This window comes from Dermacentor variabilis, chromosome 7 (genome assembly GCF_050947875.1).
Source record: "Dermacentor variabilis isolate Ectoservices chromosome 7, ASM5094787v1, whole genome shotgun sequence".
Lineage (NCBI taxonomy): Eukaryota > Metazoa > Arthropoda > Arachnida > Ixodida > Ixodidae > Dermacentor > Dermacentor variabilis.
In genome coordinates this window covers 85,825,475-85,853,156 of record NC_134574.1, presented here as the reverse complement: position 1 = coordinate 85,853,156, position 27,682 = coordinate 85,825,475, and the positions used below count along the sequence as shown (strand labels likewise).

At 46.2% G+C, this 27,682-nt stretch overlaps 1 protein-coding gene across 1 annotated transcript; it reads left to right on the top strand.

The window, feature by feature from the left end:
• The first annotated feature begins 459 nt into the window (after window positions 1-459).
• On the top strand, window positions 460-25,455 carry LOC142587594 (uncharacterized). The gene is made up of 5 exons (XM_075698723.1): window positions 460-626; window positions 1,999-2,054; window positions 20,046-20,351; window positions 23,343-23,381; window positions 25,304-25,455. Exons 1-4 carry the CDS (start codon window positions 590-592, stop codon window positions 23,367-23,369), a joined length of 426 nt encoding a protein of 141 aa, XP_075554838.1. The 5' UTR covers window positions 460-589; the 3' UTR covers window positions 23,370-23,381; window positions 25,304-25,455.
• Window positions 25,456-27,682: the final 2,227 nt, after the last annotated feature.

The window sequence follows — 27,682 nt, the reverse complement described above, 5'->3', positions numbered from 1 at the left end:
ATTTAAATTTTGATTGTGCTATCAATATCGCTTGCTATTTGAAGACCCGACGAACAAGCACACACATTTTTGGAAAAAGAAAAGAGCCACAGGATTTGTCTTGTCAGGGTGGCTCGTTTTCACTTGCTCTAAAATCTCGCAGGTGCGCCACAGTTACCCTATTGTCAAACTTTGATTATGATTTGTTCTGCTCTGTGTCCCTCTATTCTTCCAAGAATTCTTTTATCTCTGCCAAAATATATATATTTTTTTGTATATAAGACGATGGTGCAAGACTAATTTTATGGAAGTAAAAACTTAAAAGGCAAAGAAAGCTCGCACGTAAATTTGTTCCCACGTCACATATAAGAATTGTTCGAGAGTCTAAGACGAGTTGAATGACATTTTTTTCGTAAGTTTCTGGGGCTCCATCTTGATGGGAAATTAGAGGCGCAAAATATAAGGAGTTCATCCGATTCCAACATAACATGCCCGCGCGGACTTCGCGGGGGTCAGTTTACATTTTCTTCGTGCGTTGTGTTTTGCTTGTTTGTTCAAAATCTTATTTAAGCGCGAAAGGTTGTAGTGGAAGCTGGAGAGGTTGGTGAATATGGGGTGCCCTAGAAATCTGCGGCTCGTCCTTTGTGGTAAGTCAGTGCATGGGCGCAGCTTTCATTTTAATTTGACAGCTCCCTACGAGAACAAGGTAGCCTAATGTTAATGTAGGTGGTTCCATAAGCTCTTTTCTAGTAAAATATATCCATGTTTACGTTGACCACCGTTTGCCCTGAAGCACGCGTGGAGATTATGATTCCGAGTTTAATATACTCGATTATCCAGAGAATGCATAAAGTCGATATTAAGCATTCCGAAGAAGGAAGATATGAAATTGTTTCAGTGGTTGTAAAGATCAATGGCACATTAACTGGGATCATGAATTAAATGAACCAACTGGCAGGAACCGCTGCGCTAGTCGGTATAGCCTGCAGCGCTCCAGATATCAGCTACAGCTACACTGCGCTTTAGAATATAACAACTACAGGCTCTCATTGCAGTGAATAAAATGATGTTTACAACTTCATAAACGAAGACGAGTGGGCTCATCTTGACTTCGCCCTTCCTCCCCCCTTCGGAGGCCCGGGTTAGATTCCCAACCAGACCCGATTGTACCAAATTGTCTTTTCAAAATTAGTAATTTACTTTGTGTACAGGAACCTCCCTGAGAAATGTGACGTGAATCCGCGCATGTTTTGAAGTGTATTTTTACTCTATGCGCCGTTGGCCATTTCTGGTACCATGGCTTGGTAAAGCTGGATTTTCCGCTTCATGAGACATGTAATGCTTTCGCAATAAAAAAAAACATCTTTCTAAATACACTGCACAATTGCTTCGCAAGCTTTCGCAATTCACTGAAACACCTAACAAAGTGACATTACAAAGCTATACGGAGAACAAGCATTTGGAAAGTGCCGTTTTAATTTGCGAAATAACGAATGTAAAAGCTCCGTGCCCCTAAACAAACTTCGTGATATAGTTCAAAAAGAAGTACAGTCTAATGGCGATGTGAGCTCATTTGCGCTTGTTTGACGGTAAATAGGTTGGTTGTAATGCAAGTTCTATAGCTTCGTGAATAATGAAGAAGGCATGTGATGTTAGATATTGGTGGCAAATGCGCGTAATTTGGGCCGATGCTCTAATCGTCATTCATCGTGTCTTATAGTGCAAAGCTAACATTATCAGTGGCTCCCCTCCCAGTATCACTTTGGGTTGATCAAGTACACCACCTCTCCAGCGAAAAAAAAAAAAACTTTGGGTGTATATTTTCCTTGTATTGATTCATGCAACCATGAACACTTGCGTTCGGCACGTTTGTGAATCACGCTATTGATATGCTAAATAAAACTCAGATATCCTTATGCTAAAGTGTTTTCAAAGTGTAAAATTAAAAGGTGTACCGACTTCCATGAATAAACTTATGTGCTAAAAGAAGTTTGGTTATGCTCTTGATGTATATTTCAGTGATCGTGCTTGCGGTAGTAGCTGATAAAGCCTACGGAAAAGCAGTAGAAGAAAAGGTGAGCTATTGTGGTACCTTAACGCTGTTTTCATTTACACACATGTATATTTCACTAATCACACTCCCAGAACCCCATATATATATATATATATATATATATATATATATATATATATATATATATATATATATATATATATATATATACTTCTCATTTCTCTCTCTCTCTCTCTCTATGTATATATATATATATATATATATATATATATATATATATATATATATATATATATATATATCTATATATATATATATATATATATATATACATAGAGAGAGAGAGAGAGAGAGAGAGAGAGAGAGAGAGAGAGAGAGAGAGAGAGAGAGAGAGAGAGAGAGAAATGAGAAGCACAACTTCGCTCCTTTCTTTGGTTATAGTATATATATATTATATGTGCTGGACCGTCATATACTATATTATTATATATATATTGTAAGTGGTGGATCGTCAAATCAACAATTCTGTGACCGCCATGTCTGCTTTGCGGCTATGGCATTGCTAGATGACGTGTATTTGATTTCAATCGCGGCAGCCGCATTTCAACGGGGCAAATTTAGAAAATGCGCGTGTACTTAGATTTTGGAACATGTTAAAGAAGATCACGGTGTCAAAATTAATCCGGAATCCGCCACTACGGTGTGCCTCATAATCCGAGTGTGGGTTCGGCAGGCACAGCCCATTATCTAATTCAAGTTTAATACTTCTGCTCCAATGCGATGTGCCATGTGAGGTAATGACAGCGCTCAACCCTCTCAGAGGTTATAAAATATGGCGCGCAACAACGCCTTAAGCAAACACCTCTCCCTGTTTGTTCTGTGTACTGCGCAGCCAAGCAGCAGTGGTGCACGCAAGGTAATGTTTAACATCAACTCACCACTCTCGTGTTAGCCTAAACGTTCAAGAACTTAAGCCTTAGCGGTCAACATCACCGCTAATTATCGTAAATCAAAGCATCCAGCATGGAAAGCTTCGTTTGCATCGATTCCCACAGTGCGTGGAATCTGCGTAATTTTTTAACACATTCGAATTTATTCGGTGTACTGCGTTAGGCTGATGGGTGCTAGACATCCCGTCGATGTTAAGGTAAGTGGGGATGTGATCGCTCCCATGTGTTTGAATGTCCAAAAACAACTTAAGCGGGTGGTAAAGCAGCGTGTTATTGTGCATGAGAAAATCGATAGGATTGCACGTTTCTCTTAGTTTTCTTGTTACAAACACTATTGCGGGCCTAGTTTGTTGAATCCAAGAAAAACTACAGCTACAGAAACAAGAAAATAACGAAAGCCTTTCGCACTGGCTGAAGAAAAGAGAGAATAACGGACGAAAGGTAGAGAGGTCAAGCAGAGTAAGCGTTCTGTTGGCTACACGGTTCACACTTCACTGTTGGCTACAAACTTCACTGTAATACAAAGGGCGTTACTGCCTACTTTTACGGCTACACTGTCTGAGTGTTCTATCGTGACAATCACACAAAAACTCACTTTATATGCCTCTGAAACCGCTTTTAAGTTTGGTGATGTAACATTCCCTTTAGGCGTTTGTCTTGTTTATGACTACACCGCTGAATTACCGAATAAATCACGGCAAACACGGCACTTCTGAGTGCATACTCTGTGCGTTTCCTGCACATGAAATTTGTCATTCGATGCAATGTCAAATACCCCCATTTTGCAAACTCAGAAATTTTCCGGTAGTGGAACTACTACCGGTTGATGGAGATGCTTCATAACTTAGTTGCCTGTAGCTAACGCACAAAACTATTTACAATACATCCACACGTAGGCGAACTGTGGCCAAGATAGTGGCCCTATAACAGTCGGGAACACGTCCTCTTCCTCCACTTCTGTGGCACCACACTGTGGTGGCTGTTTCGTACCATCACCCCCGGCACTATTCCTCTGCTTAGGCTACGCAGCCATGTTGAAAGGTGTGTGTGATACGGCTTTAGTCTCGCTACGTGAACGATGTCACTTGCAGATGACGACGATGCTGAGGGTTGGCCGCGGATGGCTTGCTCTGTGACACCGATCTGTTGTCGCACCACACGGTATAGACCAGTGTAAGGTGACAGCAGCTTTTCGGAGAGGCCTATGCGGCGGATGGCTGACCAGAGAAGCAGCAGAGAACCCGGAGAAAAGTGCACGTCGTGATCATGGTAATCATAGAGGCGACTCTGCTGGTCCTGTGAGGCCTGCAAACGGAAACGGGTGAGGTGCTGCACGTGGTCGGCGCGTGCGTTCGTGTCGTGTGCGTATTCAGTGGCGGAACGTGCGGGCAAGGGCAGCAAGGAGTCCAAGGGCAACGCTGGTTGGCGGCTGCATATAAGGTAGACTGGTGAATAGTCGGCGGTGTCGTGACGCGGTTTATTGTACGCGAACGTCATTATGGTAAATGAAGATCCCCCTCGTGGTGGTCGGCCACACCGTACTTCGAAAAGGGGTCGGCTATGGTCCTGCGGAGACGCTCTGTGAAGCTGTTGCACCGTGGGCGGTATGACGTGTTGAACTTGTAATTTTCGAGCAGGAGCGGAGCATCTCTTCGACGACTGCCGAGTGAAAGCTAAGGCCACGGTCCGTTAGTAACTGGCGTGGAGCACCGTGCACTAAAATGATATCGTAGAGTAGAAAATCAGGGACGTCAGTAGGGTCACTTGTCGGGAGGGCTTTTTGTGATCGCGTACCACGTAGCGTAATTGGTAGCGAAAGGGACTCTTTTATATCTGCAGCCTGAGCGAGGAAACTGCCCAAGAAGGTCTAGACCCACTGGGAAAAAAGATAAGTGCGGATCACTGACTGACCAGAGACATTGAGGGGGAAGAGCGGGGGGCTTCTTCCAACGGTAACATGCTCACAAGGGTCGACATAACGCCGCATGGAGCGGACGAGACCCGGCCAAAAGAAGCGACGGCGTACATGCTCTTACGTGCGCGAGGTGCCATAGTGCCCAGCCAAAGAAGCATGGTGAAGCTGGTGGAGGACAGCTGAACGCAGCTGTGATGGGATGACGAGCAGAAGTTCAGGGCCATGGGGATCAAGATAACGGTGGTGTAATGTCCTCTCTTTGAGAAGCATCCAGAGAGAGCGGCACCACCAGGCGTTGACACCAGCCGGCCGATGAGAGCTCGAAACGAATGATCGCGGCGTTGCTCGTTGCCCATTTGAAGCAACTGTGACACAGAGACAACATGAGCGACGGAAGCGGCATCTACCGGTTCTTCCACGGGGTAGCGGGACCAACAATCTGCATCCTGGTGCAAGCGTCCCTCCTTATATGCGACGGAAAAGGTATATTCTTGCAGGCCTAAAGGGCCCTTGAGCGAAGATAGCCAGCAGAGAGCGTTGTGGTCAGTGATGACACAGAATTAACTTCTGTACAAGTATGGACGAAACTACGTGACCGCCCCCACAATGCAAGGCACTCGCACTCTCTGATTGAATAATTGTGCTCGGCGGGTTATAGAAGTCGGCTGGCGTAAGCTATAACCCGATTACGATTATACCGCGGCTGGCATGGCGCTAACACTGCGCCTATTCTGCGACTAACTGCATCCGTTCGAACTTTAGTTGAGGCAGACAGGTCAAAGAAGGCCAGGTTTGGAGGCGTAGTAAGGAGGGTAGTCAGATGAGAAAAAGATGCGGCATGATTCGGACCCAACGAAAACAGGTCATCTTTACAAAATGGATCCTTTACAAAACGCCGTAAATAAGAGCAGAACCCTACAAAACTACGAACGTCTTTTGTAGACTTCGGGACAGGAAAGTGCAAAAGGGCCATTTCGTCCGGATCAGGTTGCATGCGTCTTCCATCCACGAGGTGTCTAAGGAAGCTGATTTGGCGGTGAGCAAAGTGACATTTTCAAGAGTTCAATTGGAGACCGGCTCGGCGGAACACAACAAGAATCGCTGAAAAACTATCGAAACGCGTGTTGAATGTGGGCGACCGAACGATGACGTCGTCCAAATAACACAAACCGGTGGACCACTTGAACCCCTGCGACAAAGAGTGCATCATTCGTTCCAAAGTGGCCGCCGTGTTACAGAGACCGAAAGGCATCACCTTGAATTGATAAATACCGCCAGGGAAAACAAATGCAACCTCCTCTCAGTGCAGTTCGTCGACGGCAATCTGCCAATAGCCGTACCGTTGGTCGATAGAAGAAAAAAATCTGTGCCCTCGCGATCCGTCCAGATGGTTAACCAGCGTAGCTGAAACGTGCAGCCCCGGTGTTTATCATTGGGTTAATCCCGACAGTTCATTAAACGGCGGCTTGGTAGGCGGCTGGACCCGCTGTAAGCAATGGCTGCTTGCACTCGGTTGCACAAGCCTGTTCTTGTGCCCGGGCTGCAGCATGGGCATGACGTAGACGAGCTAGTTGCCGGCTGTGCTCGCGGCGTTGCTGATCGAAAGGTGCCTGCTCCTAAGGAGTACGTGTCACGCGTGGCGTACCCATTTTGGATACGGATAGAAACTTCTGCGCGCGCTCAGCTATGAAGAACAGCGACGTCACTACTGGCGCAGCCGATCGCGCACCTCTCTTTCTCTTCTTTTTCGCACATGCGCATGGGGTTACGCCGAAGCTTTCAGCGTACAGGGAACAGACGTACGCACGGATGGACGGGTCCACCAGTCATATACAGCTTCGCTGTAATAGGTGGAACCCTACAGGCAGTCTAGAGCGTCATCAATACGTGGCAAAGGGTAAACGTTCTTTTTGCGATTTTGTTCAGGTGACGATAATCTATGCAAAAGCATCACGTTCGGTATATTTTGACAAGTACCACCACAGAAGCCCAGCGACTAAAGGAAGGCTCGGTTATGTCCTTTTAAAGCATCTTTTTAACTTCCTGTTGGATAATTACTCGTTCCGACGCGGAAACACAAAATTGACGTCGGGAAGTAGGGTTTGCATCGACAGTATGTATAGTATTTATGCGATTTGTCACGACGGACGTTTGCCCTGAGAGCAAAGGTCTACAGTAAAAATGAGTGATTGCCGAAGTAAAAATGTCGCGACAGCTTTCATGAACGTGGCAGAGGGCTTCTGCTTGAGCATGTGTAAGGTCAGACGAAACCATCTTTGTCATGTCGATGCCACTGGCGTGAGATGACGCCGCGTTATGGGCCGAGCTGCAAGGAGCGTCGACTATGAAGGGCTCTACGTGATCATTCTGCACAGAGATAATTTCAGCCAATGAGATCCCTTGTGGGAGGACTTGCGCGGTTAGCGCGAAATTGACAAGAAGGCAGGAGCGGTTGCCAGTAATTGTCAGTAGAGTGTGCGAAACGGTAATACCATGTGTAAGCATAATGACCAGAATTGGTGTGACCATCTAATTGCCGTCAGTTACAGTTGGTCTGGAAAACAAGTCGATGTGCGTAACAGATTCACACGGGTGGCGAATAAAATCAATGCAGCTTAAACGAATTTTAGGCGGGTCCGCAGGCTCGGCAAGAAAAAGCAAGTCAAGGGGAAGTGAGCTAGCCGAACAAACAATGAGGGCAGAGTGAGTAGGGAAAAAATGCAGACCCAGAATTGGCTCGTGAGAGCAAAGCTCGATGACGATGAAGAGAACTACGGTGGTTCTCTCAGTTATGATGCGGCATACGAAGACGTGTGATGTGTTGGGGTAATCGGAGGCTTTTAGCATTCTCGAGACGGCGGCATTCCTTGAGGATAGTATCGAGCAGATCGACGACGTCGGCAGAAACGCCTTCGAGGACGTGGCTAACGTTAACGTCCTCGACGTGTTCGTGTCGTCCTTGCTACAAAGGGCCAAGACGTCGAGAAGGAACAACACGTAGGACAAGGTCGACGGCTTGGGGCAAGGGCCTTATTTCTATTGAGTTCGCGACCAAACGGATTGCCAAGGAGGTCGCGGAGCTTTGAAGAGATCCCAGCTCGTGAGCTTCTCTACGTGAGTCTGGAAGCATGCCCGTGGCGTGCCGTGAGGTAGAACATAACGTTGGCAACCATGGTAGCTGGATCCCACATGTGAGTGGTGGTTACACGTTTGTACAAGCGGAGCCACTCGCCAAAAACAGGACAGTCGACTCCGGTGAAAGCGCCAGGATGCCGAGGGGGAAAACTTGTGACGTAGGTTGTGGTGCCAGTCGTAGAGGCTGGTGTAGATGGAATGACCCAAGTAGGAGCCAAAGTTGCATTGTCGGCTTTGCGACTGCTGCGAAGCTCCATCGCGGCTACGGGGAATTTAGGCCTCCACCAAATAATGTTGCCTGTAGCTGATGCAGAACGCTATTTACAGCATTCGGAACACGTCGCCTTCCTCCTCTTCAGTGGAGCCACACTGTGGCGGCTGTTTTGTATCAATATTTAGGGTAATGGCTCTTTGCGCTATAGTCTTCCTATTCAGCAGCAACTGTCCCCAACTAAGCATGAAAGCTTGGAAGCAGCAAGGAACAATTTCCGGCGTGTTTGTCTCGGCGTTTGTGCTACGAATTCACGAAACGATCCACAAACATATTAAGCACGTGGTTCAAAGCAAGAATAATTTCTTGAGTAATACCTGAATGCAAACCAATTCTGGATTCGGGCAACCTGTTGGCGAAATTTAACTTACTATCACAAAATAGGTGCCATAGATGATGCCACTTCCGTTCCCTCCATGATACAGCAACGTCGGCACATACGAAAGTACATTCCTGGAATAGAGTCCCAAAAGAACACGCCTCAAACGGCCTTCTTACAGACAGCACTGGCCTTCATGAGCGTGAAGTACACCTCTACCAGGCACATACGGCTCCTCTACACAATATATTGTCACATAGTAGCGACAGTGAATAATACAGTAGTAAGCGTTTGAGTGACGAAACTAACATTCATTGGGCGAACTTGCGCCCACAAAAGCAAGTTACACTTAAAGCGCAGTGATAACGGGGAAAACGGTCCGCGACCGTCGAAATCGGGTCGGCGGGGCAAGCGCGGCGGCTTTTATATATGAGTCTTCAAGGGTTCCAGAATAATCGGTGGTGGCCGCGTATCTTTCAGAAAGTTTTACACAATAGGCGTCGCGCATACGAACAATCAGATTACAGAAGGTCCCGTGACAACAGACAGCGGATACAGCCCTCTATAATATTCGAGAAACTTCCGATACATGCAGGCGCGTCCTGCGCTGAGCGATAACATTTCTTTGACGGTGAAACATGGTTACCCCATAAAGCGATGAACTACGTACTATGACAACTTCATTCGGAACGGGCAATTTTCACAGACTCGAACGCAACATGACAAGCGTTTGTGCGAAAAGCACTAGACCGAAGGATCACAGTTTCGCCCAGGACTTAGCATACCTACGCCACTTGGCGTCTAAGGCCGGACGTGCGATGGCGTTTTAGTGGTTTCCAGAAGATTGTAGTCTAGTAGGTAGCGAAATTGCGGATGAAATAACCCACAGTGGCTATGACCACATAAAATTTATAAGAGTATGTTCCACTAGACGAGAGGCTTCAGCTTTGGCGAAGCGTTATGTACTCAATGAACTGCACAGACTTCTCCACTTTCAGGCGATTGTCATTTTTTCTTCAACATTGACCCAGAGCTATAAGCAAGGCTGCCACATTGCCCATGGACCTGAATACCCTCCATCAACAGATTGAACTTAACGTTGCACACATGAGAAGTCTTTTTCGCAATAGCTACACAAGTCCATGTCGTGACGCTGCGGCATGAGCGACGAACTTACTGAGACGGGTGACATCGATAGCAAATAAGCATGGAAAAGCTCGACCAAGGCCTTTTCACATGGATACGGTTATTCTGTCCCTGGCTTTGCCCATCAAAACTGCGCAACAACCTAGGGGCTATCATTCCGGGTGCTATTTATGTTTGCATCTATCTATCTATCTATCTATCTATCTATCTATCTATCTATCTATCTATCTATCTATCTATCTATCTATCTATCTATCTATCTATCTATCTATCTATCTATCTATCTATCTATCTATCTATCTATCTATCTATCTATCTATCTATCTATCTATCTATCTATCTATCTATCTATCTATCTATCTATCTATCTATCTATCTATCTATCTATCTATCTATCTATCTATCTATCTATCTATCTATCTATCTATCTATCTATCTATCTATCTATCTATCTATCTATCTATCTATCTATCTATCTATCTATCTATCTATCTATCTATCTATCTATCTATCTATCTATCTATCTATCTATCTATCCTGTTCTTACGTTACCGTTTTGTCTCCTACCTCAGTAAATTTGTAATGCGTACCCGAATGGGTGTGCGTCGATCTGCTGTTCTTTGTTGACAGTTGAAAACCAACCATTGAACTAATCTGGCTCTCTGAGTATGTGGCAAGGTATACATAGGGGCCACTCTTCAACAATAAATTCTTCTGCGGAACTGGGTAGCTGGCACTCTTCGACAAAACACTTTGACTCCACTCTGTCTTTGCTGGTCTTCAAGGAACGTCTTTGACACCGATTTTGGTAGCTAAGTATATGCCACTGGGAATGTGACACTGTACAATAGCGAAAAAGACTTAAATTTTTCTGACGCTGGGCAGAATCGAAACCCCGTCACAAGGGTTCATCGAGGGCAGCAACCCGACACATTAGTAAGCTGTGCAATGACAGCACTCGGTATGTGCCAATGTTCAATGAACGGCTATCACGTCAACGCTTTAGCAAGTTGCGCCTTGAATGTACCACGTATATAACGCTCTTCAATGAACTTCTCTGCAACTTGGGTAATGAATTTGTGGCATTTGTTGTGCGGTAAGCCAGGGAAGATTTCTCGGAGTTCGCAGGCACCAGCGCGCCACGCTTGTTGCCTCGGAGGCCACGTGCGAGTTCTCGGCAGCGCCACCAGATGGTGAAGCTTGTCCGGAAAGAAGCGCCAGAGAGCAGCCCACTTGGCGCATGACGTATTTCTCAGCGTTTCACGCAACTGCACAACGTGCGTTTTAAAGGCTACACGCAAGTTTCACGGCTGCGACACTAGACAGTCGCCGGGCTGCTACTCTACGTAGCGCCTTCGAATGTCGTAGTGTCGGCTGTCGATCATCTGCTCGTTCTTGATCAGCAGGCGGGGAGCTGTCGGGCTTCTTCGGCACACTGGAGAGAGTTGGCGACGTCAAGTTTCTCTTCGTCGTAGACGTGCGGCAGCATGGCGTCGAGAGTAGTCGTCGGATTACTACCGCAAACTAGCTTGAACGGCGTGATCTGTGTTGTTTCTTGCACCGCCGTGTTGCAAACCAAGTGTACGTACGGCAGGACGGCACCCCAGGTCTTGTGCTCGACGTCGACGTACATTGCTAGCATCTCGACGAACTTCTCCGTGAGACCATTCATCTACGGGTAGTAGGCAGTTGTCTTCCTGTGGCTTGTCTGACTGCATTGCAGAATGGCTTGCGTTAGCGCTGCTGTAAAGGCCATTCCTCTGTCGGTGATGAGGACTTCTCGGACACCACGTTGCAACAGGACGTTCTCGATGAAAAATTTCTCCACTTCAGCTGCGTTACCTTTTGGTAGAGCTTTAGTTTCAGCGAAGCGCCTCAGGTAGTACATCGCCTCGACGATCCACTTATTTCCAGATGTTGACCTCGGAAACCGTCCCAACAAATCCAACCCGATCTGCTGAAAAGGTCGCCAAGGATTCTTGATCGGCTGTAGTAATCCCGATAGCCTTGTCGACGGTGTCTTGCGTCGCTGATAGTCTCGACATGTCTTGACGTAACGGGCGACGTCGGCGGTGAGGCGTGGCGAGTAATACCTTTCCTGTATCGTCGATAGCGTCCAGTAGAATTCGAGGTACCCAGCGGTCGGATCGTCATGTAGGCCATGCAGTACTTCTGGACGCAGCGCGGACGGAGCAACAAGAAGGTAGTTGGCGCGGACTGGTGAGAAGTTCTTCATGAGTAGGTTGTTTTGAATAGTGAACGAAGACAATACGCGCCTAAATGACCTATGGACAACGTCGGTATTCCCTTCTAAATACACGATGAGGTCTTTTAGCTCCCGGTCTGCTCGTTACTGTTCAACGAAATTTTCCGTGCTTATTATTCCAAGGAAGGCGCCGTAATCTTCGTCGCCCAGCGGTGGCGAGTCTATGGGGGCGCGTGATAGGCAATCGGCATCACAGTATTTTCGTCCGGACTTGCAGGTTACAGTGATGCTACATCCTTGCTGTCTGATGCTCCACCGCACCAGCCGTCCTGAAAGGTCCTTTAAATTAGCTAGCCAACACAACACGTGACGGTCACTGACTACATTGAATGGCCTACCATATACGTAAGGGTAGCATTTTGCTTTAGCCCAAATGATGGAGAGGCATTCCTTTTCAGTCGTAGAATGATTGCCTTCCGCTTTTGACAGCCACCGGCTAGCATAAGATATGACCCGTTCATGTCCGTCTTACCTCTGGACTAGGACGGCACCGAGGCCTAAGCTACTGGCGTCAGTGTGGATTTCGGTATCGGTGGCAACGGCATGCGTCTTTTGAGTTCTTGAAATGCGTCGGCCTGTGGCGTTTCCCACTTGAACTTGACATCACATTTGGCTAGCCGTACCAGCGGCTCAGCAATACGCGGCAGGTCCTTGAGAAAGCACCTGCAGTAGGCACACATGCCATGGAATCTACGCACTGCCTTCTTGTAGATGGGCTGTGGGAACTTTGCGATGGCAGCTGTCTTTTTCGGGTCGGGGCAGACACCAGATTTGTTGAAGACATGGCCTAGAAACAAGCTCGTCGTAAGCGAAGTGGCACTTTTCCGGCTTCAGAGTGAGTCCTAATGACTTGATGGCCTCTAGTACTGTCGGAAGCCGCCTACCGTGATCGTCGAAATTGCCGGCGAAGACGACGACGTCATCCAAGTGAAAAAGAAAGGTCTGCCGCTTCAATCCTGCTAAAACCGTGTCCAACACGCAGTGGAAGGTTGCAGGCACCGAGCTCAGTCTAAATGGCATAACCTTGAACTCACAGATGCCGTCTGGCGTGATGAACGCTATCTTTTCGCGATCTCTCTTGTAGAATTCTATTTATCAGTAGCCAGACTTGAGGTCCATCGACGAGAAGTATTTAGCGTTGCAGAGCCGATCCAATGCGTCGTGTATCTGTGGGAGGGTGTATACGTCCTTCTTTGTGATCTTGTTCAGTCGACGATAATCAATGCAGAAGGGTAGGGTTCCATACTTTTTCTTCACCAAGACTACAGGAGATGTCCATGGGCATTTCAACGGCTGGATGATGTCGTCGAGTAGTATTTCGTCGACTTGTTGCCTAATAGATTCACGTTCTCGCATCGAAACTCAGTAAGGTCTCTGGAAGAGTCGCCGAGCTCACCCTTCGGTTATTACACGATGCTTTGCTACTGGTGTTTGTCGAATCCTCGATGACGTCGAAAAGCAGTCTTTGTATCATCGGATAACAGTTCTGAGCTGTTGCTCCTTGCTCATGGTGATTCCTGGATTGAAGTCGAAGTCTGCTTCGGGAACTATGGTCGTCGCGGTAGATGCGGCAGAATGCTAGAAGACAAACGCATTGCTGGTTTCCACAATTTCCTCGATGTACGCGACTGTCGTGCTCTTGTTGATGTCCTTGAACTCTTGACTGAAGTTGGTTAGCATCACTTCAGCTTTCCATAATTGGAGTCAAGGAATCCTTCTTGCGACGCAAACTTCCCAGTCGAGTAGTTGACGTTGGTCGCCCTCGATGACGCCTTATACGTCAGCGGGTGTTCCAGTGCCGACGCAAATAATATTGCTGGTCCGAGGCGGGATGCTCACTTGATCTTCGAGCACATTTAAGGCCTGGTGACTACGAGAGCTTTCTGGTGGTATCGCTTGATCTGCGGATAGCGTTATGGACTTCGACTTCAGGTTGATGATTGCGCCGTGTTGGTTCAGAAAATCCATGTCGAGGATTTCGTCTCTTGAGCACTCTTGAAGGATAACGAAGGTGGCAGGGTAAGTCCGGTCAGGAACGGTAATTCTTGCGGTGCCCATTTCAGTCGGCGTTATATGGTATCTTCCAGCGCTCCGAATTTGAAGGCCTGCCCATGCAGTCTTAACCTTCTTCAACTGGGAGGCGATGGGTCCACTCATGGCGGAGTAGTCGACTCCTGTGTCCAATAAGGCGGTCACTGCGTGGCCGTCGACAACCTTGTCGAGATCGATGGTTCTTTGTCTTGCGTTGCAGTTAGGTCTTTGTGTCGGATACTGGCTACGTCGTCTTGCACTGAAGCTGGAACGTCGCGTCGTCAGGTCGTTTTTCATCGGCGTATTATTTACTTTCAGGCTTCGGCGGGATGGTGTCATCTCGTTGATATGTCATCGAAAAAGTAATTACGGCATTTTCGTCGACGGTGGAGGATATTTGTCAGTTCGACGAACAGCAACCGTACCTCAATGGGTTGCTGCCTTTAGTTTTCCAGGTATGGGCTGACGACCGGCCCCCGGCTGGACCAGTGCGTGGACGGCGCTGCGGCGACAGGTAGCGGCCTGATGATGGTGAACGGCACTGTCATCGACGGCTCCACTGTGTGGCAGCTAGATAGTCGGCGATGTAACGTGGGCGTTCACCTTGCTGCGAGGTGACGCGCTGATGGCGAACCCTCGCAGTCCCATCTCGCGGCAAGGGCATGGGCGGTAGATGTGCGCGGCTTCACAGTGATAGCAAAGCGGATGGTGGTCGTGGGCGCGCCAAACGTCAGTCTTTCTTAGAATGCTATGCGATGTGATGGGTTGGCGTGCTGGCGGCGCCGGTGGTGGTGGACGACGGAACCTAGGCGTCATTGGGCGTTGCCGTGGGCGTGGAGGGGGAACGTGACAGGGGGCTACAGCGGCGTACGTCATCGCTTGGGGCTGAGTCTGCGGCGATTCAGGGGCTACTCCGAGTTGGCGTTGGAGCTCCACACGTACGACGTCGGCAATCGAAGCCACTTGAGGCTGTAATGAAGGCAACTGCTTCCGTAGCTCCTCCCGCACGACCGCTCTTATAGTCTCACGCAGGTCTTCGGTGGCCCGTGACTGAACTCCGGCGTAGTTTGCTGATTTCCTGCGGCGATTGAATTGCCGGTTCCACATTTCCAGTGTCTTCTCGATGCTGGTGGCGCCGCGAAGAAACTCGTCGACGGTGTTGGTTAGGCTGCATTCTGGCGAAAAATTCCTTCTTCACACCAAGCATGAGTAGGCGGACTTTCTTCTCGGACATTTCCGGGTCGGCGTGGCGGAATAGGGGGCGCATTTTTCTGTGAAGATGACAATGTTGTTGTTTGGTAGCTGCACTTGTGCTTACAATAGGACGACGGCCCTTTCTTTCCGGACGATGCTCGTGAAGGAGCGCAGGAAGTTACTTCAAAACAGCTCCAACTTATAAGGAGGGACTCTCGGTTCTCGTAGCACGTTCTCGCAGCATGTTCCAAGGAGAAGTACACGTGGCGCAGCTTGTCCTCAGAGGTCCAGTTGTTGAAAACCGAGATCCTTTCGAAAGTCGCCAGCCAGGTTTCTGGATCCTCCGACGAAGCTCCACAGTAGGTAGGTGGCTCCCTAGGCTGGGAGACGCTGGCGCTGCCATTGTGGTCGTTGACTTGGTAACAATCTTCCTGGTAGTCTCAGACAAACGTCCATACTCCGGGGGCAGTCCTTGCAGCCTTCGGCAAGTCGCTGGTCCTTGTCAACGGTGGCGTTGTCTTCATGGTTCGGGGTTGGATCACGGCTTTGCGGGGTCATTCTGTAGACGGACGCACTAGCACCTCCACCAGATGTCACGTGGTAGTGATGATGAAGAAATCAAAACTTTGAATGGCGAAAGTAGCGTTTTATTGGTCGAACTAGCGCCCAAAAAAGCAAGTTACACTTAAAGGGACACTAAAGGTTACCAGAAAGTCAAGTTAAAGTGGTAGAGCAATGTTCTAGAACGTCTAAGGCGTCAATATAATCGCGAACAGAGCTTTAGTAACCGAGAAATTGAGGTAAATGCATGACACGATTTGAGACCGACCAGCGACATTCCGGTACTAGCCCGATGACGAAAGCACTCCTCAAAATTTGTGTTACTAATACTCAACTACTCGTATTGAAAATATCATTTCATTCGATTATAAGACGGAAGAAAATGCTACTTGTCTACGTCTATTCGATTCTAAGAAAGAATAACATTTTGACGTTACCCTTCTGTAGTATGGGTGATCGAAAGGTTTCGTTTTCGCTCGACTCTGCGCGCTCGACTCTGCGCCGCGCACGCTTTGGAGTTTCAGTAGTTTCGTTATCGCGTCGTGCTGTGCGGGTTCTCCTGGCTCGCGAAACTTTCATTTCAAACAAGTAGTGAGAATGCCACGTCCTTGCGATGTCGTGGGAAGCCCTCGTTGCTTTCCCGCTCCGAAGAGCCGATGTCGAGGCCGCCGTCGTAGTACGCAACGACGCCGGCAGTGTGAGCCCTCAGCAGCAGGACGCGTTCGTCAGTGCTCAAATCGCTGAAGTTGAGCCCAGCATCGCGAGCCAATCTGTCGTTGTCAGGGTCCATTGCGACGAGCGTCGAAGTTTGCGTCATAGAATAAAGTACCAGCTTATGGTCGCGCGTTTCTCCTTCCACAAGCCACCATACTCCCGCTTTCGCTCTGCTGCCGGCTCTGTCTTGGCTCTGTTGCTGGCCGCGCGTTTACGTTTTGCGCAGAAAAGCCGTAGCGCCGTCTGCGGACGCCATTCTACTGAGCGATGGCGCAACATCACTATGAGACCATGATGTCAGTACTCCTCGATCGGAGGGCGGGCGATTTGAACTGCGCTAGAGGTACGCAGACGCTTCAGAACACATTTTCGCTTAAAATAAGTCTCTCCTTGGCACGAAACAAGCGTTTCTAGGTTTCTGGGATGGTATTTCAACAGTCCACGTTCACTTAATAGTGACCTTTAGTTTCCCTTCAAAGCACAACGATAGCGGCGAACACAGTCGGCGATCGTCGGAAATTTGATTAGCGGGTCAAGCGCGTTGGCTTTTCATGCATCAGTCATAGAATTTTCCAGAGTAATTGCTGGGACCCGCGTGTCTTCCACAAGGTTCTACGCCATTCGCGTCACTCATACGTGAAATCAGATTACACAAGGTTTGGCGACAGACAGTGTATTGTCCTGTTGTAGTGACTGTGAAGAAAGCAGCCAAACTGAGAAATACGCAGCTAGCGTTTTATTGGGCGAACTTGTGCCCTCAAGAACAGGCTACACTCAAAGAACGGCTACAGCGGCGAACACAGTCGGCGATCGTCGAAAACGTAGTCACCCGATAAGGATGAACAAGTAAACGTATCAACACTGTTGCCATTGAATCGCGAATATGCAACCTTGTCATGCGGTCCTCATCACGGTCGCTATCGTGCACCAGTTGTCAGACCGTGTTCGCCATGCCATCGTCATCACAGCAATGTCGTCATAAATGTTTCATGATACAGTCATCATTACACCATTGCTGTAACACTCTTCCTATTGAAATCATGCCGTTGTCACACCATCGTCGTCATATATGCGTCGTCATGCATTCGCTGTCCCACCGTCGTCGTGATGCTATCGTGCTCATTACAATGTCGTCATTCTTACCTCGACATCCGACTTTAATCATGCCATCGTTGTGAACGATCGTCCTCGCGCTGTTGTAATCATGCGATCATCGTCACACTGTTGTTTCACCATATTCTTCCCTTCAGTAGCATCATAGCACCTTCGCCGACCCATCAACGTCATGTCTGTTTGTCACACTGTTGTAATCAAGCTGTCGTCATTCAGTAACATTATGTTGTCGTTGCCATTCCATCGCCATCGACGATTCATTGTCAGACAGATTTTATAGTGCGTCCTTTGTCATGCAGTCATAGTCATGGTGCCGTGGTCTCGCCATCGGTGTCACAATCGTCATCTTAATGTCCTCATATCGTCATGGCCACGCGGTAGTCGTTACACTACCGCGTTAACTTAAAAATCCCCATCTCATTGTCGTCATTCCATCATCAATGCAACGGCGTCATAAAGTCGCCGTCATCTTAATGATCTCGTATCGTGGTAGTCACGCGGTTGTTGCTACACCCTCGCCATAATTTCAAAATACCCGTCTCATTGTCGTCATTCCATCCCCAATGTAACGGTGTCACACAGTGGTCGTCATCCTAATGCGCTTATATCGTCGCGGTCACGCGGTTGTCGTTACGTCATCGCCATAATGAAAAAAAGATCCTCCATATCATTGTCGTCATTCCATCACCAATGTACCGGTGTCACACAGTAGTCGTCATCTTAATGCCCTCACATCGTCGTGGTCACGCGGTAGTTGTTACACCACCACCATAATTTAAAAATCCCGATTTCATTATCGTCATTTTATCACCAATGCATCGGCGTCCCACAATTGTCGACATGTCACCATGCACAAGTAGTCTTGGTAAGCAAGTGCCAAGGCTAGTGGGATAATGCCGGAGGATGTTTCATATAGCTGAAGCAACGAAATTCTCAGAAATACGACTATACGTGGGAGTGCGGTCTGTCGCTGCAATGCTCAAGTGCTATTGCCATTATCGTCGGTAGCCATCGCGAGATGAGTTCTGCCGTAATACTTATGCATTGGATCAATAAGCTGGCTCTCTAAACTACGAACCACACACAGCGCCTCATGAAGACTAATTTTATTACAGCGAAACTGTTAGCCTTTCGATGGTCGGCAATTTTTGTGTCCGCGTTCGTTAGCATAAATGTGGGTTGACCCCGGTGGTAGAGCAGGCGAGAAGCAGTGGCTCGTACCCGCGTAATGCAATGCATACATCATTTATAATCACGCATTCAACATACAGAACGCATGTGTTTCAATGGAGATCAAGCGCCAAACAAGCATCTTATCCACTTGTTTGATGATAAGTTGCTGCTGATAACAATGCGAAGCCCGTAGCGCTCCCCTCCCACATTCCCTGGTAATGTTTACTGTTTCGCAAGCTGCCGTGGCGATGGCCACTTGCAAACCAGCCTAGCACTGATTTCAACGTTGTTGCACCGCTATGGGCAGCGATGGGCTGTAAGAATTACCCTTACTACCATTACTCCAATTACTATCATTACTCTAAATTACCATTACTACAATTGCTATAAAGCAATAAAGCATTGCATTCCCACCTCAGTCGTTGTGGCGGTTTTAAACAACTTGGCTGGACAAACAGTTTCAGAGGGCCGGGAGGGCGAGACAGTTCCTTTTTTGTTGCATTACCCGTCAAATTCTAACATTACCTACATTCATCACCTCAGACACTTATCTTGATATACATAAAATTACAAGTCCTGTACCTCTTTTTTTTCTTTGGCCGCCTTCTTATAGGGCCTTTTTATACTTCCGGCTATTTCCTACAGCATAGCATTCAGGTGCAAATACGCTGGATAATAACTCTGCATTTTCGGTAGAGAAATTTCCCTCTCTCTCTGCAATACCACAATGACTGTAAAAACAAGTCTTAAAGCCTAGTTCTGCGTTATTCGGCATTTACACGGCCATCTACGGGATATTTGTCAATGTCTACCGAATCTAGGAGATATTCTTTTATTTCTAAGAAGAATAGTAAAATTGGAAATCAGGGCAGTATTCGAGAATGCCGCCTGTAACACCCCGATGTTGAGGAGCAAGCTAGAGGGCACTCCTCTAGTCAACCTATTCTCTTTTGATGCCCAATATGCTAAATATAAATGCTAAAAAAATAAATAATCGATATGCTGGAGAAACGCCAGGCTAACATCTCCAGCATACCGTTAAAACTCCTTCTCTCTATGCTGAAATGAAGGTACCACGAGAGGATGAGAGAAAATGAAATTAAAACGCAGAGACTTATTCTACCATTTCATTTCCGTAATTTGCAAGCTACCCCCATTCTACCATGAAACCGTACCAACTCATCCACATGTGAACCTTCATATTCTACGAGCTTGCCTTTTTCTGACTGAATACTCCTAAAGCAGATTTAATTGTCCACTGCAGAAGAAACTGGTCGTACCTTTGACTGCAAAGAAGGGTGGGGACAAGACCTCCCCACCGAAGCAGGCGCTAGGAACACCGCCAGCAAAAAAGAGTGGAGACAAGACCTCCCCACCGAAGAAGGCGCTGGGAAAACCACCTGCAAAAAAGAGTGGAGACAAGACCTCCCCACCGAAGAAGGGGCTAGGAACACCGCCTAAGTTTCGCTTCCCTCCACCTGTCGGCCCAGTACCTACCATCACGATGCCCAAAGGTCCATGGAAAGGTATTTACCTCGTGTATCCGCCGATCGACCTGCGACTGGCTCCAGTAAGTATTGAAGAATGACTCACGTTAGCTGCTTGGGTTTATTAAAGGGAATTCACCTTCCCTACATTATATTATTCACTCGCGGCGAACGGTTAAAATATACCAGGGGATTTCCTTTTTGAGGACATACAAAATTATCATTGTTTACTTATGGTAGAAAACGTCATTGGAATCTTTCAACTGAACGCTCGAACACATCAGTATATTTTACACAATTTACATGCATAATTGACTATTGAACAAAATTACCCCCAGCTAAGCTTTTAAATAACTGTACTCTAATGCACACACTGCAATGTATAAATTGTTGTCTGTGTGTTTGGAAGCAATACTTTCTTGTAAAGAACGACTCTTGTTGAGTTAGGAAGTTATACACTTGATGGTCAACTTTATTGTTTGTATAAATTTTTACCAATTTTTGGAAAAGGATTGATGGCCATTATTGTAAGTCTTCCTGCTACAGCCGTTACATTACGACTCCTTTGAAGTGCAGCATGTCTTGATAAATCAGTTCCAGCAGTTGCCGAGCAAAACAATTTCTCTCTCTTTTGTTGTATTTACTCGTATACATGCATATAGATGAGCCCTCCTAAGATATAACACTTCGGAATAGTGTAGTAAATGTCTGGAAGCGAACACCGGGGTACCGTTGCAGCCAGCCCGATATGGTAACTGAGTACATCGTGATCGGGAACAGAAGGGGCGCAGAAGATGCCTGCGCATCTTGTACCCCTGTCACACGGACAGCCTTAACCGAGGTCAAGTTAACTACGTTTACGGCTGACCTCAGGGACCGCTAACCACACGGCAGAGGTAACCGTAGTTTGTCCTCTAACCAAGAATACCGCAAACCGATCTTGGCTATCTCGGTTTACTCTCGCAAACCGAGAAACAGGTAAGATGGCTGACACACACACAAACCCCTTGAGCCCAGGAGAACGCACGACGTGAAATATTATCAGCAAAGCCTACGGGACTTGCGACAGTTGTAACCTGAAGCAGAGGAAATAATGAGCACAAACTGCTAACACGCCGCAAGAACGTACATCAAAAAAGAAACGCAATGAAATGCTTTGGATCTCGTAAATGCTACGCCGGTTACGCCAACCACTGTTGGATGACTTAATGTTAAAATAGCCAATTTGCTCAATATTATTGAGTTATTAAAGGCTTTCAGTATTAACGCAGTGAGCGTATATTTTATTACATGTATCTGCGTTAATATTTTTTATCATACACCGCGAACTTTGTTTAAACAATTTTGCACGCATGATGATCACGTGATCGCATCGGTTTGCTGAACCGAGTCCGTGTAGCATTGGCAAGCCGCGCTCGCGTTAACCTTGATTAATCCTGTGAACCATGGTTAAGCTTAAGCGCGGATATATAGACAGGCGTATTACTGTCATTTCGATACGCGCACCGCTTACTCGCCTGTAACTTCGCAGCTTCACACGGAATTAAACTTGCAAATTTTACGCGTAAGTGATGGTTTGTGCGTTGTGCTCCCACTCTTTCGGTGTCAGCCTTACGAGGAAGCTTTAGCTCGGGCCCAACTGCGACACGGCCTATTCAAATACATGTAAAACGCCGAAACACTTTTCTGAGATGAACTCTGGACCGATCTTAATGAAAGTTGTTGCGTTTGAGAGAGAACATTAAATTATAGTGACTGTATCAAGCGGAATTTTGATTTAGGCCGGAATTTTGTTTAAAAACTTTTCAAGAACTTGAAAGGTCGGAAAAATGGAACCTAGAAGTTTACAAATTAATAGCTCTGCATCAAGCACAGGTATCGCGGTTCTGTAAACACCACCTTTTAGAACATTCGAAGCGGACACATTTGATATGTCAATTCGTATCTTATGTGAATTTGTTACGTTTGGTACACGGGTACTGCAAAAGCTGTATTGCCATATTAATAATTATTTTTGAGATTCGTTTTTAACATATCAATGTTGTCCGCTTTAGATGTACTGTTAGATGGAATTCACAGAATTGTGATATAATTTCTTATTGCTTAGTTATAGAATTGTAAACATGATAGTGTTGTTTTTTGACAATTTGGAATTTTTGCCACTTTTTACTAAAAAAAATGACGACCTAAATGAAAAATTCGAAACCAGCTGTCACTAGAATTCAAGTTTTTTCTTTCAAAGGTAACAAACATTGTCAAATTTGGTGCAGTTGTTCCGAGAAAAAGAAATTCTCCTTTTACATGTACTTAAATTGTAGGGCCCGAGCAGAAACTTAGCTTGACTTCATATTTGCCTTTAGTGTCCCTTTAAGCGCAAACATCGTCGTGGCCGTGAAGGACATTGCAGTCCAAGTATGCACCATTGAGGTTAAATGAGCCCTGCTTTTTCACATATTTTGCCTCTTTCTGGGAAAGTGTATGGTGCGACAGAGTTTCGCTTATCTTCGTCTCACATTCAGAACAAATTTGAAACGTTGCGTGTTCCGTTCCCTTTAGCATCATTCTTTATATTGACGGGTCGAAGCGAGACGAGATCGAAGCCATGGCAGTGACTTGGATTTGTTAGGATGTGTTGCATGCCTCTGGCAGCCTGCACCGGAACATATCCTCCATTGTTCGCGGTAGCTCACGTGTTATAACTTTTAAAGCACTCATTGGCTCACAGGCACGTACGAACGCATCGAAGCGCTTAAAGACGCCGGAGAGTAACGCACCAATTTTGACGACATGACTCTGATTTAACATGTGAGTTTTATTATGTACGAAGAACCGACATATATTTGGGCGCAATATATCAATGTTGTGGGCGTGGAAAGAAAGGGATTGATAAACACAAAGAAACATGTGGTATCGCTTCTTTGGATGGACGTCATCTATTCCTGCACGGGGTCGCCTAAGTTTGGAAATGAGCTGGTATTACACTAATTTGCTTAGGTATACAGTATTTGTGCTAAGCAAATCCAGCTCCATACTACGGCCTCCCGGAAGTAATTTTCCTCAAATCTCTTTTCCAGACAAGAGTCAAGTGGGACACGTTATAAAAACTTCTGGAGGTGAGACTATTCCGGCATCTTACATATATAGAAATGCCATAAAAAGCCTGCATAAAAGTCAACGCAGCGTGCGGGAGCGCTAAGCATCTTTTTTGAGACTCCGAAGTAGTTAACTAAGATTATCCCCGCTACCTTTAAAGCACTTTCATATATATGTATCCTCAGTTCTTGAATGCCCTGTTCATGTAAAACGAAAACTTTTTTGCGGATAGGTGTTTCGATAATCGTATTTTACAGCAGTACTTCGTCGAGCTTCGTCAGGCGCAATCGGCAAGAAAGGTCACGAGCTCACGGCTTCACTGATGACATCTTTCTTTTCTTTTTATTTATTTTCTACGTGTGCTTACATGAAGCTGACATCATATTTTATCAATATGGAACGTATGTCACATCACCGATATTCAGGATGGCCCGGATGAGTAAGAAACAATACATTTTTGTGGTGCATCAGTAAAGATCTCTTTCTACACTTTTGATGCGAACTAAAGATGGTAATTAAATAAGGCTTTATGGATCGCTGGTTGTGCCCTCAAAGTTAGCTTTCACTGAGATTGCTGGTGCCAAGGTGGTCGCATGGTTGAAAACCCGCCGAAAGGGTAGCGTTACTCAGAAATTAAGTGATATATGACGCCAGGGGACAGGCGCCATTTCGGCGAGAGCCTCCCTGCTTCTTCCAGGTAAGTTTGTCGGCTCACTCGGAAACAGCTTTGGGGCACCGAGCTATATCTCAATTTTCGGGTGTTGTGCTCGTTCACGCCACCTAATTTTACTTTCTTGTTATGGTTGACGCAAATCAGACATCCTAAAGGTTTATTATATATGGCGGACCCATACTAGTAGCTCACTTAGTAATTCTGACAGTAACGCTCGTAGGTTTTAAATATTTAGGCGGTCTAATATTGGCATCACTGGTGCTAGGGCTCCATCCCGCTGTCCCCAGCGCAGCAGACAGATACTCTACCCATTTGGCATAGCTATGTCGAAGTTTTCTGCTACATCGTGCCGCCTCCGGCATCCACCAAGTTTGGCACTTAAGCAGTACCCAGAAAGGGGTGTCGTCAATGGTAGCGGACAGTGTTTTAACGCCTTGTCTACGATAACTTGCCGTGCTACGTACTTCAGCTGGCGTAACCTTAGTCTAGGGAGTCTTCATGAGTGCACCTAAGTCCAATGTGCTTCGGTATATTTGTGTAATCGCGTACCATCCCTACTTCAACGCTGCCTGCGCACAGCGCCCGTGAAACGAGCTTTAGGCAGGTGTTCGAGGGTGACGACAAACGTTCTCTCCCGCCTTCTTTCTCGTTCCCCACAAATGATGGATCTGCTCAGTTGCCACCTGCCCAACTGGAGACATATTAAAAGACAATACAATTCGAAGAACTCACTTTGAAATTGTGACCAATCTGCAACACGTTCTCGACAAGAGTGCCTCTTTGGTGAGAGGGTTAGCCTGTAGCGTAAATTGTTAGAAACCCAGTGCCCAGTTGCGTATAAGGCTAAGAAAATATTAGCAAGCGCAATATCTAGATGGAAAGACAGAACTGCCAACCCTGTCCCGATTGGTGTTTATTATAGTTAGCAGAAAGCAGAGAAAATGTGAAGTCGATAAACAAAATCGAAACCTTACGGTGATAAAATATTGTGGCCCTTTCTTCCCGCTTTCGCCTAAAGATGTTCGCCACGGACGTCCTCCAAGAATAACGTTTGGGCTTTGAGCGAAAGTAATGCTAGTTGCTCTTGAAGGAGGAATATTTTTTATGTACGCCTATATGGCGTTTCCTGCTTAATTTCTGTGATGCTGTTGTGCTGTTTCTTAACAGCCTTGTGTTCTGTTGTAGGAAAGCGCCAGGGAGTGGAGGAGGCATGCCAAAGGGCCCTAATAGAAACATACACTGCACCCATGTCTTCTTGTTTTTTCGCAGATGTGGAAACGGCATCTCAACTGGTGGCAGATGGAAATACCCAATTGCGAAGACCAAAATCTGGTGGGCCCCGATCCACGCAAAATGAAAATCCTGCTCGTGATGTTTATTTTTGTGACATGCGTTGCAATAAACTTGGCCAAAATATTTTATTTTGTAGTGTTCCAAAAGCATATTACAGAAAGATAGTTAATCATTATAGACGCGTCCGAACAGTCTTAATTGTTATATATACAGTCATGCTCAAATGAAAAACAAATACGAGAAAAGCTACAAGTCATATTTCTCTTTCACATTATCTAATATGAGTGAGACTAGTGTGAGCCAAGTACGCCTAGTTTTGGGGTGGCGTGCAATAACATTCCAATATGCGATCATGGCAACGCTTGTGACGTCATTTTGTTACATTAGACGAGTTCTAATTTTATTCTTCCAGTGAGCATTTCAAATCACTGCGGTGGTGCATCGACGCTCGGACCTCTGCTGGTAATGTTCCGCATGATTTTTATGCGTGCGTTTCTAATATTTCTGTGTATTACGTATGCCTGAGGCATTGAATCTGCCAGTAATTGTTCAGTATGCTTTTCACTATCGGCAGCCAACTAGTTCAAAGTGATTGTGCTTAGCTGAAAATTACTTTGGTCACCACATTCCGAGAAACAGCAAGGAAGTGAGGAGGCCATGAACGTGCAAAATAAGCACACTTTTATTCAAGCTTTTATTCCAGCATGTGAAGGTATGGGAGCTAACCAGCACCAGGGACAAATGTAAACAAATATAATTCATAAAGACAATGATATGTCATGATAAACTAATGACTGAGAGGTTGTGATTTGATGGTGATGCGTTTTCAGGAAGGAAAAATGCGCTACAAGAAATAGGAGATTCACACGATATTTTTGCCTCGCCTAATTCAAAGAGTAAATTATTCTCCGCGAATACCATTCAAATATATTTGAGAACTAAACGTGAATGCACAAGGCCCCGCTTTGTTTTATATATGGTGTTGCAATCACTGTTTCGTGGTTGACATCGAAAGAGAGAAAGACAGGAAAGACAGGAAAGACAGGAAAGTTAACCAGGTTTTGCCTTGTTTGCTACCCTACGGTTTGGGAGATTGTAGTAATGAGAAAAAAAACTGACATAGCAGAAGCAGATCAATAAAGAAGTAATGTGCATCACCTATAATTACATTACTGCGCAATCAGTGGCGGTCGCAGAGCTCAGACTTCAGTGGCATAAGTGCACTGTTGCTCGCATAACGGTAGACTTTATACGAACATTGTTTTTTGTTTCGCTGTAGAAGCTTTGGCGTTTATTGGGCTTAAAACAGCGTGAATTATGTGGTTTTTATCGCCGAAAGAAGGGTCATAGGTTAGCGTTTACTTTATGGTCTCGTGGCAAGAGCAAACGCCGCACGAGGGACCCTCCGTCATGCCAATATAGAGAGAGCGTTTGTAAAAGCGACGTCCAACCAATAGCGACACAGTAAAACTGAATCGCGTAGAGACAGACCAAGAAATAGAATAGGGCTGAATGGAATGGTCAAGGCAGTGCAGTCATGAGTTAGTATATTGCGATTAATTTCACGGTTCTTATGCAATGAGATGAGCTAGTAGGCGAAGTTTTCCATAGTGCGTCAGAATTTGACAGTGTCACAGGCATGCGCAGTTGTTGAGGAGAATTCGCGCCTTCTGCTACTTTTTCTTAGCCGATAGTGCCACAAAGGTCCAACAGCCATTGAAGTTTATGAATGTGCCTATTCTAAGAAGCATGCTAGTGAGGTGTTATTATGCGCCTATTTTGGGCAGGACAAATGCATCTAATTAGAGTTTCTTCCTAAAACTTTCTCTGAGTGGAATGAATTTCTCTAAATAACACTGACGCCACCCATTTTGTGCACGAACGGGAGGGTTGCTTTGCGCCTAGTAAATATAATAACCTAGTGTATGTTTACTATTCCCCTTTCGGCCACCTCCTAGTGTAGGGCAGCAAACCGGGTGGTCGTCTGGTTGACCTCCCTGCCTTTCCTCTCCTTCCTGTCTGTCTATATCTGTGTATGTTTAGTTTCTGCATTTCTTTCGAATGTTCGGTAGCCTTTCGTTCTTGTTCTCTTTTGTACGATTCAACGTCCCTCCTGTTTGAATCACAGAAGTGGTTCAGAGGATGTATGAATCTATAAATAATTAATCACACCATCTCTTCATATGAGCCATGCTGCCAGATTGGATGCAGTTCAGGCAGAGTGCATTATATGAATATAAGATCTCTGAATATGGCACACCGTTAGGGTGCTGTTGCTTTGTGTAGCGAACAGTGCGTCTCAAAGTCACAAGTTCCGATTTCGTTGATACTGCGCCATGGTAAAACTTCAATCTG

Bases quoted from the DNA above. Each gene is read 5' to 3' on its own strand.
- LOC142587594 (XM_075698723.1), top strand. From the start codon at position 590: ATGGGGTGCCCTAGAAATCTGCGGCTCGTCCTTTGTG. The intron at 2,055-20,045 runs GTGAGCTATTGT...TGTCCACTGCAG, and splicing joins GAAAAGCAGTAGAAGAAAAG to AAGAAACTGGTCGTACCTTT. The intron at 20,352-23,342 runs GTAAGTATTGAA...TCTCTTTTCCAG, and splicing joins TCGACCTGCGACTGGCTCCA to ACAAGAGTCAAGTGGGACAC.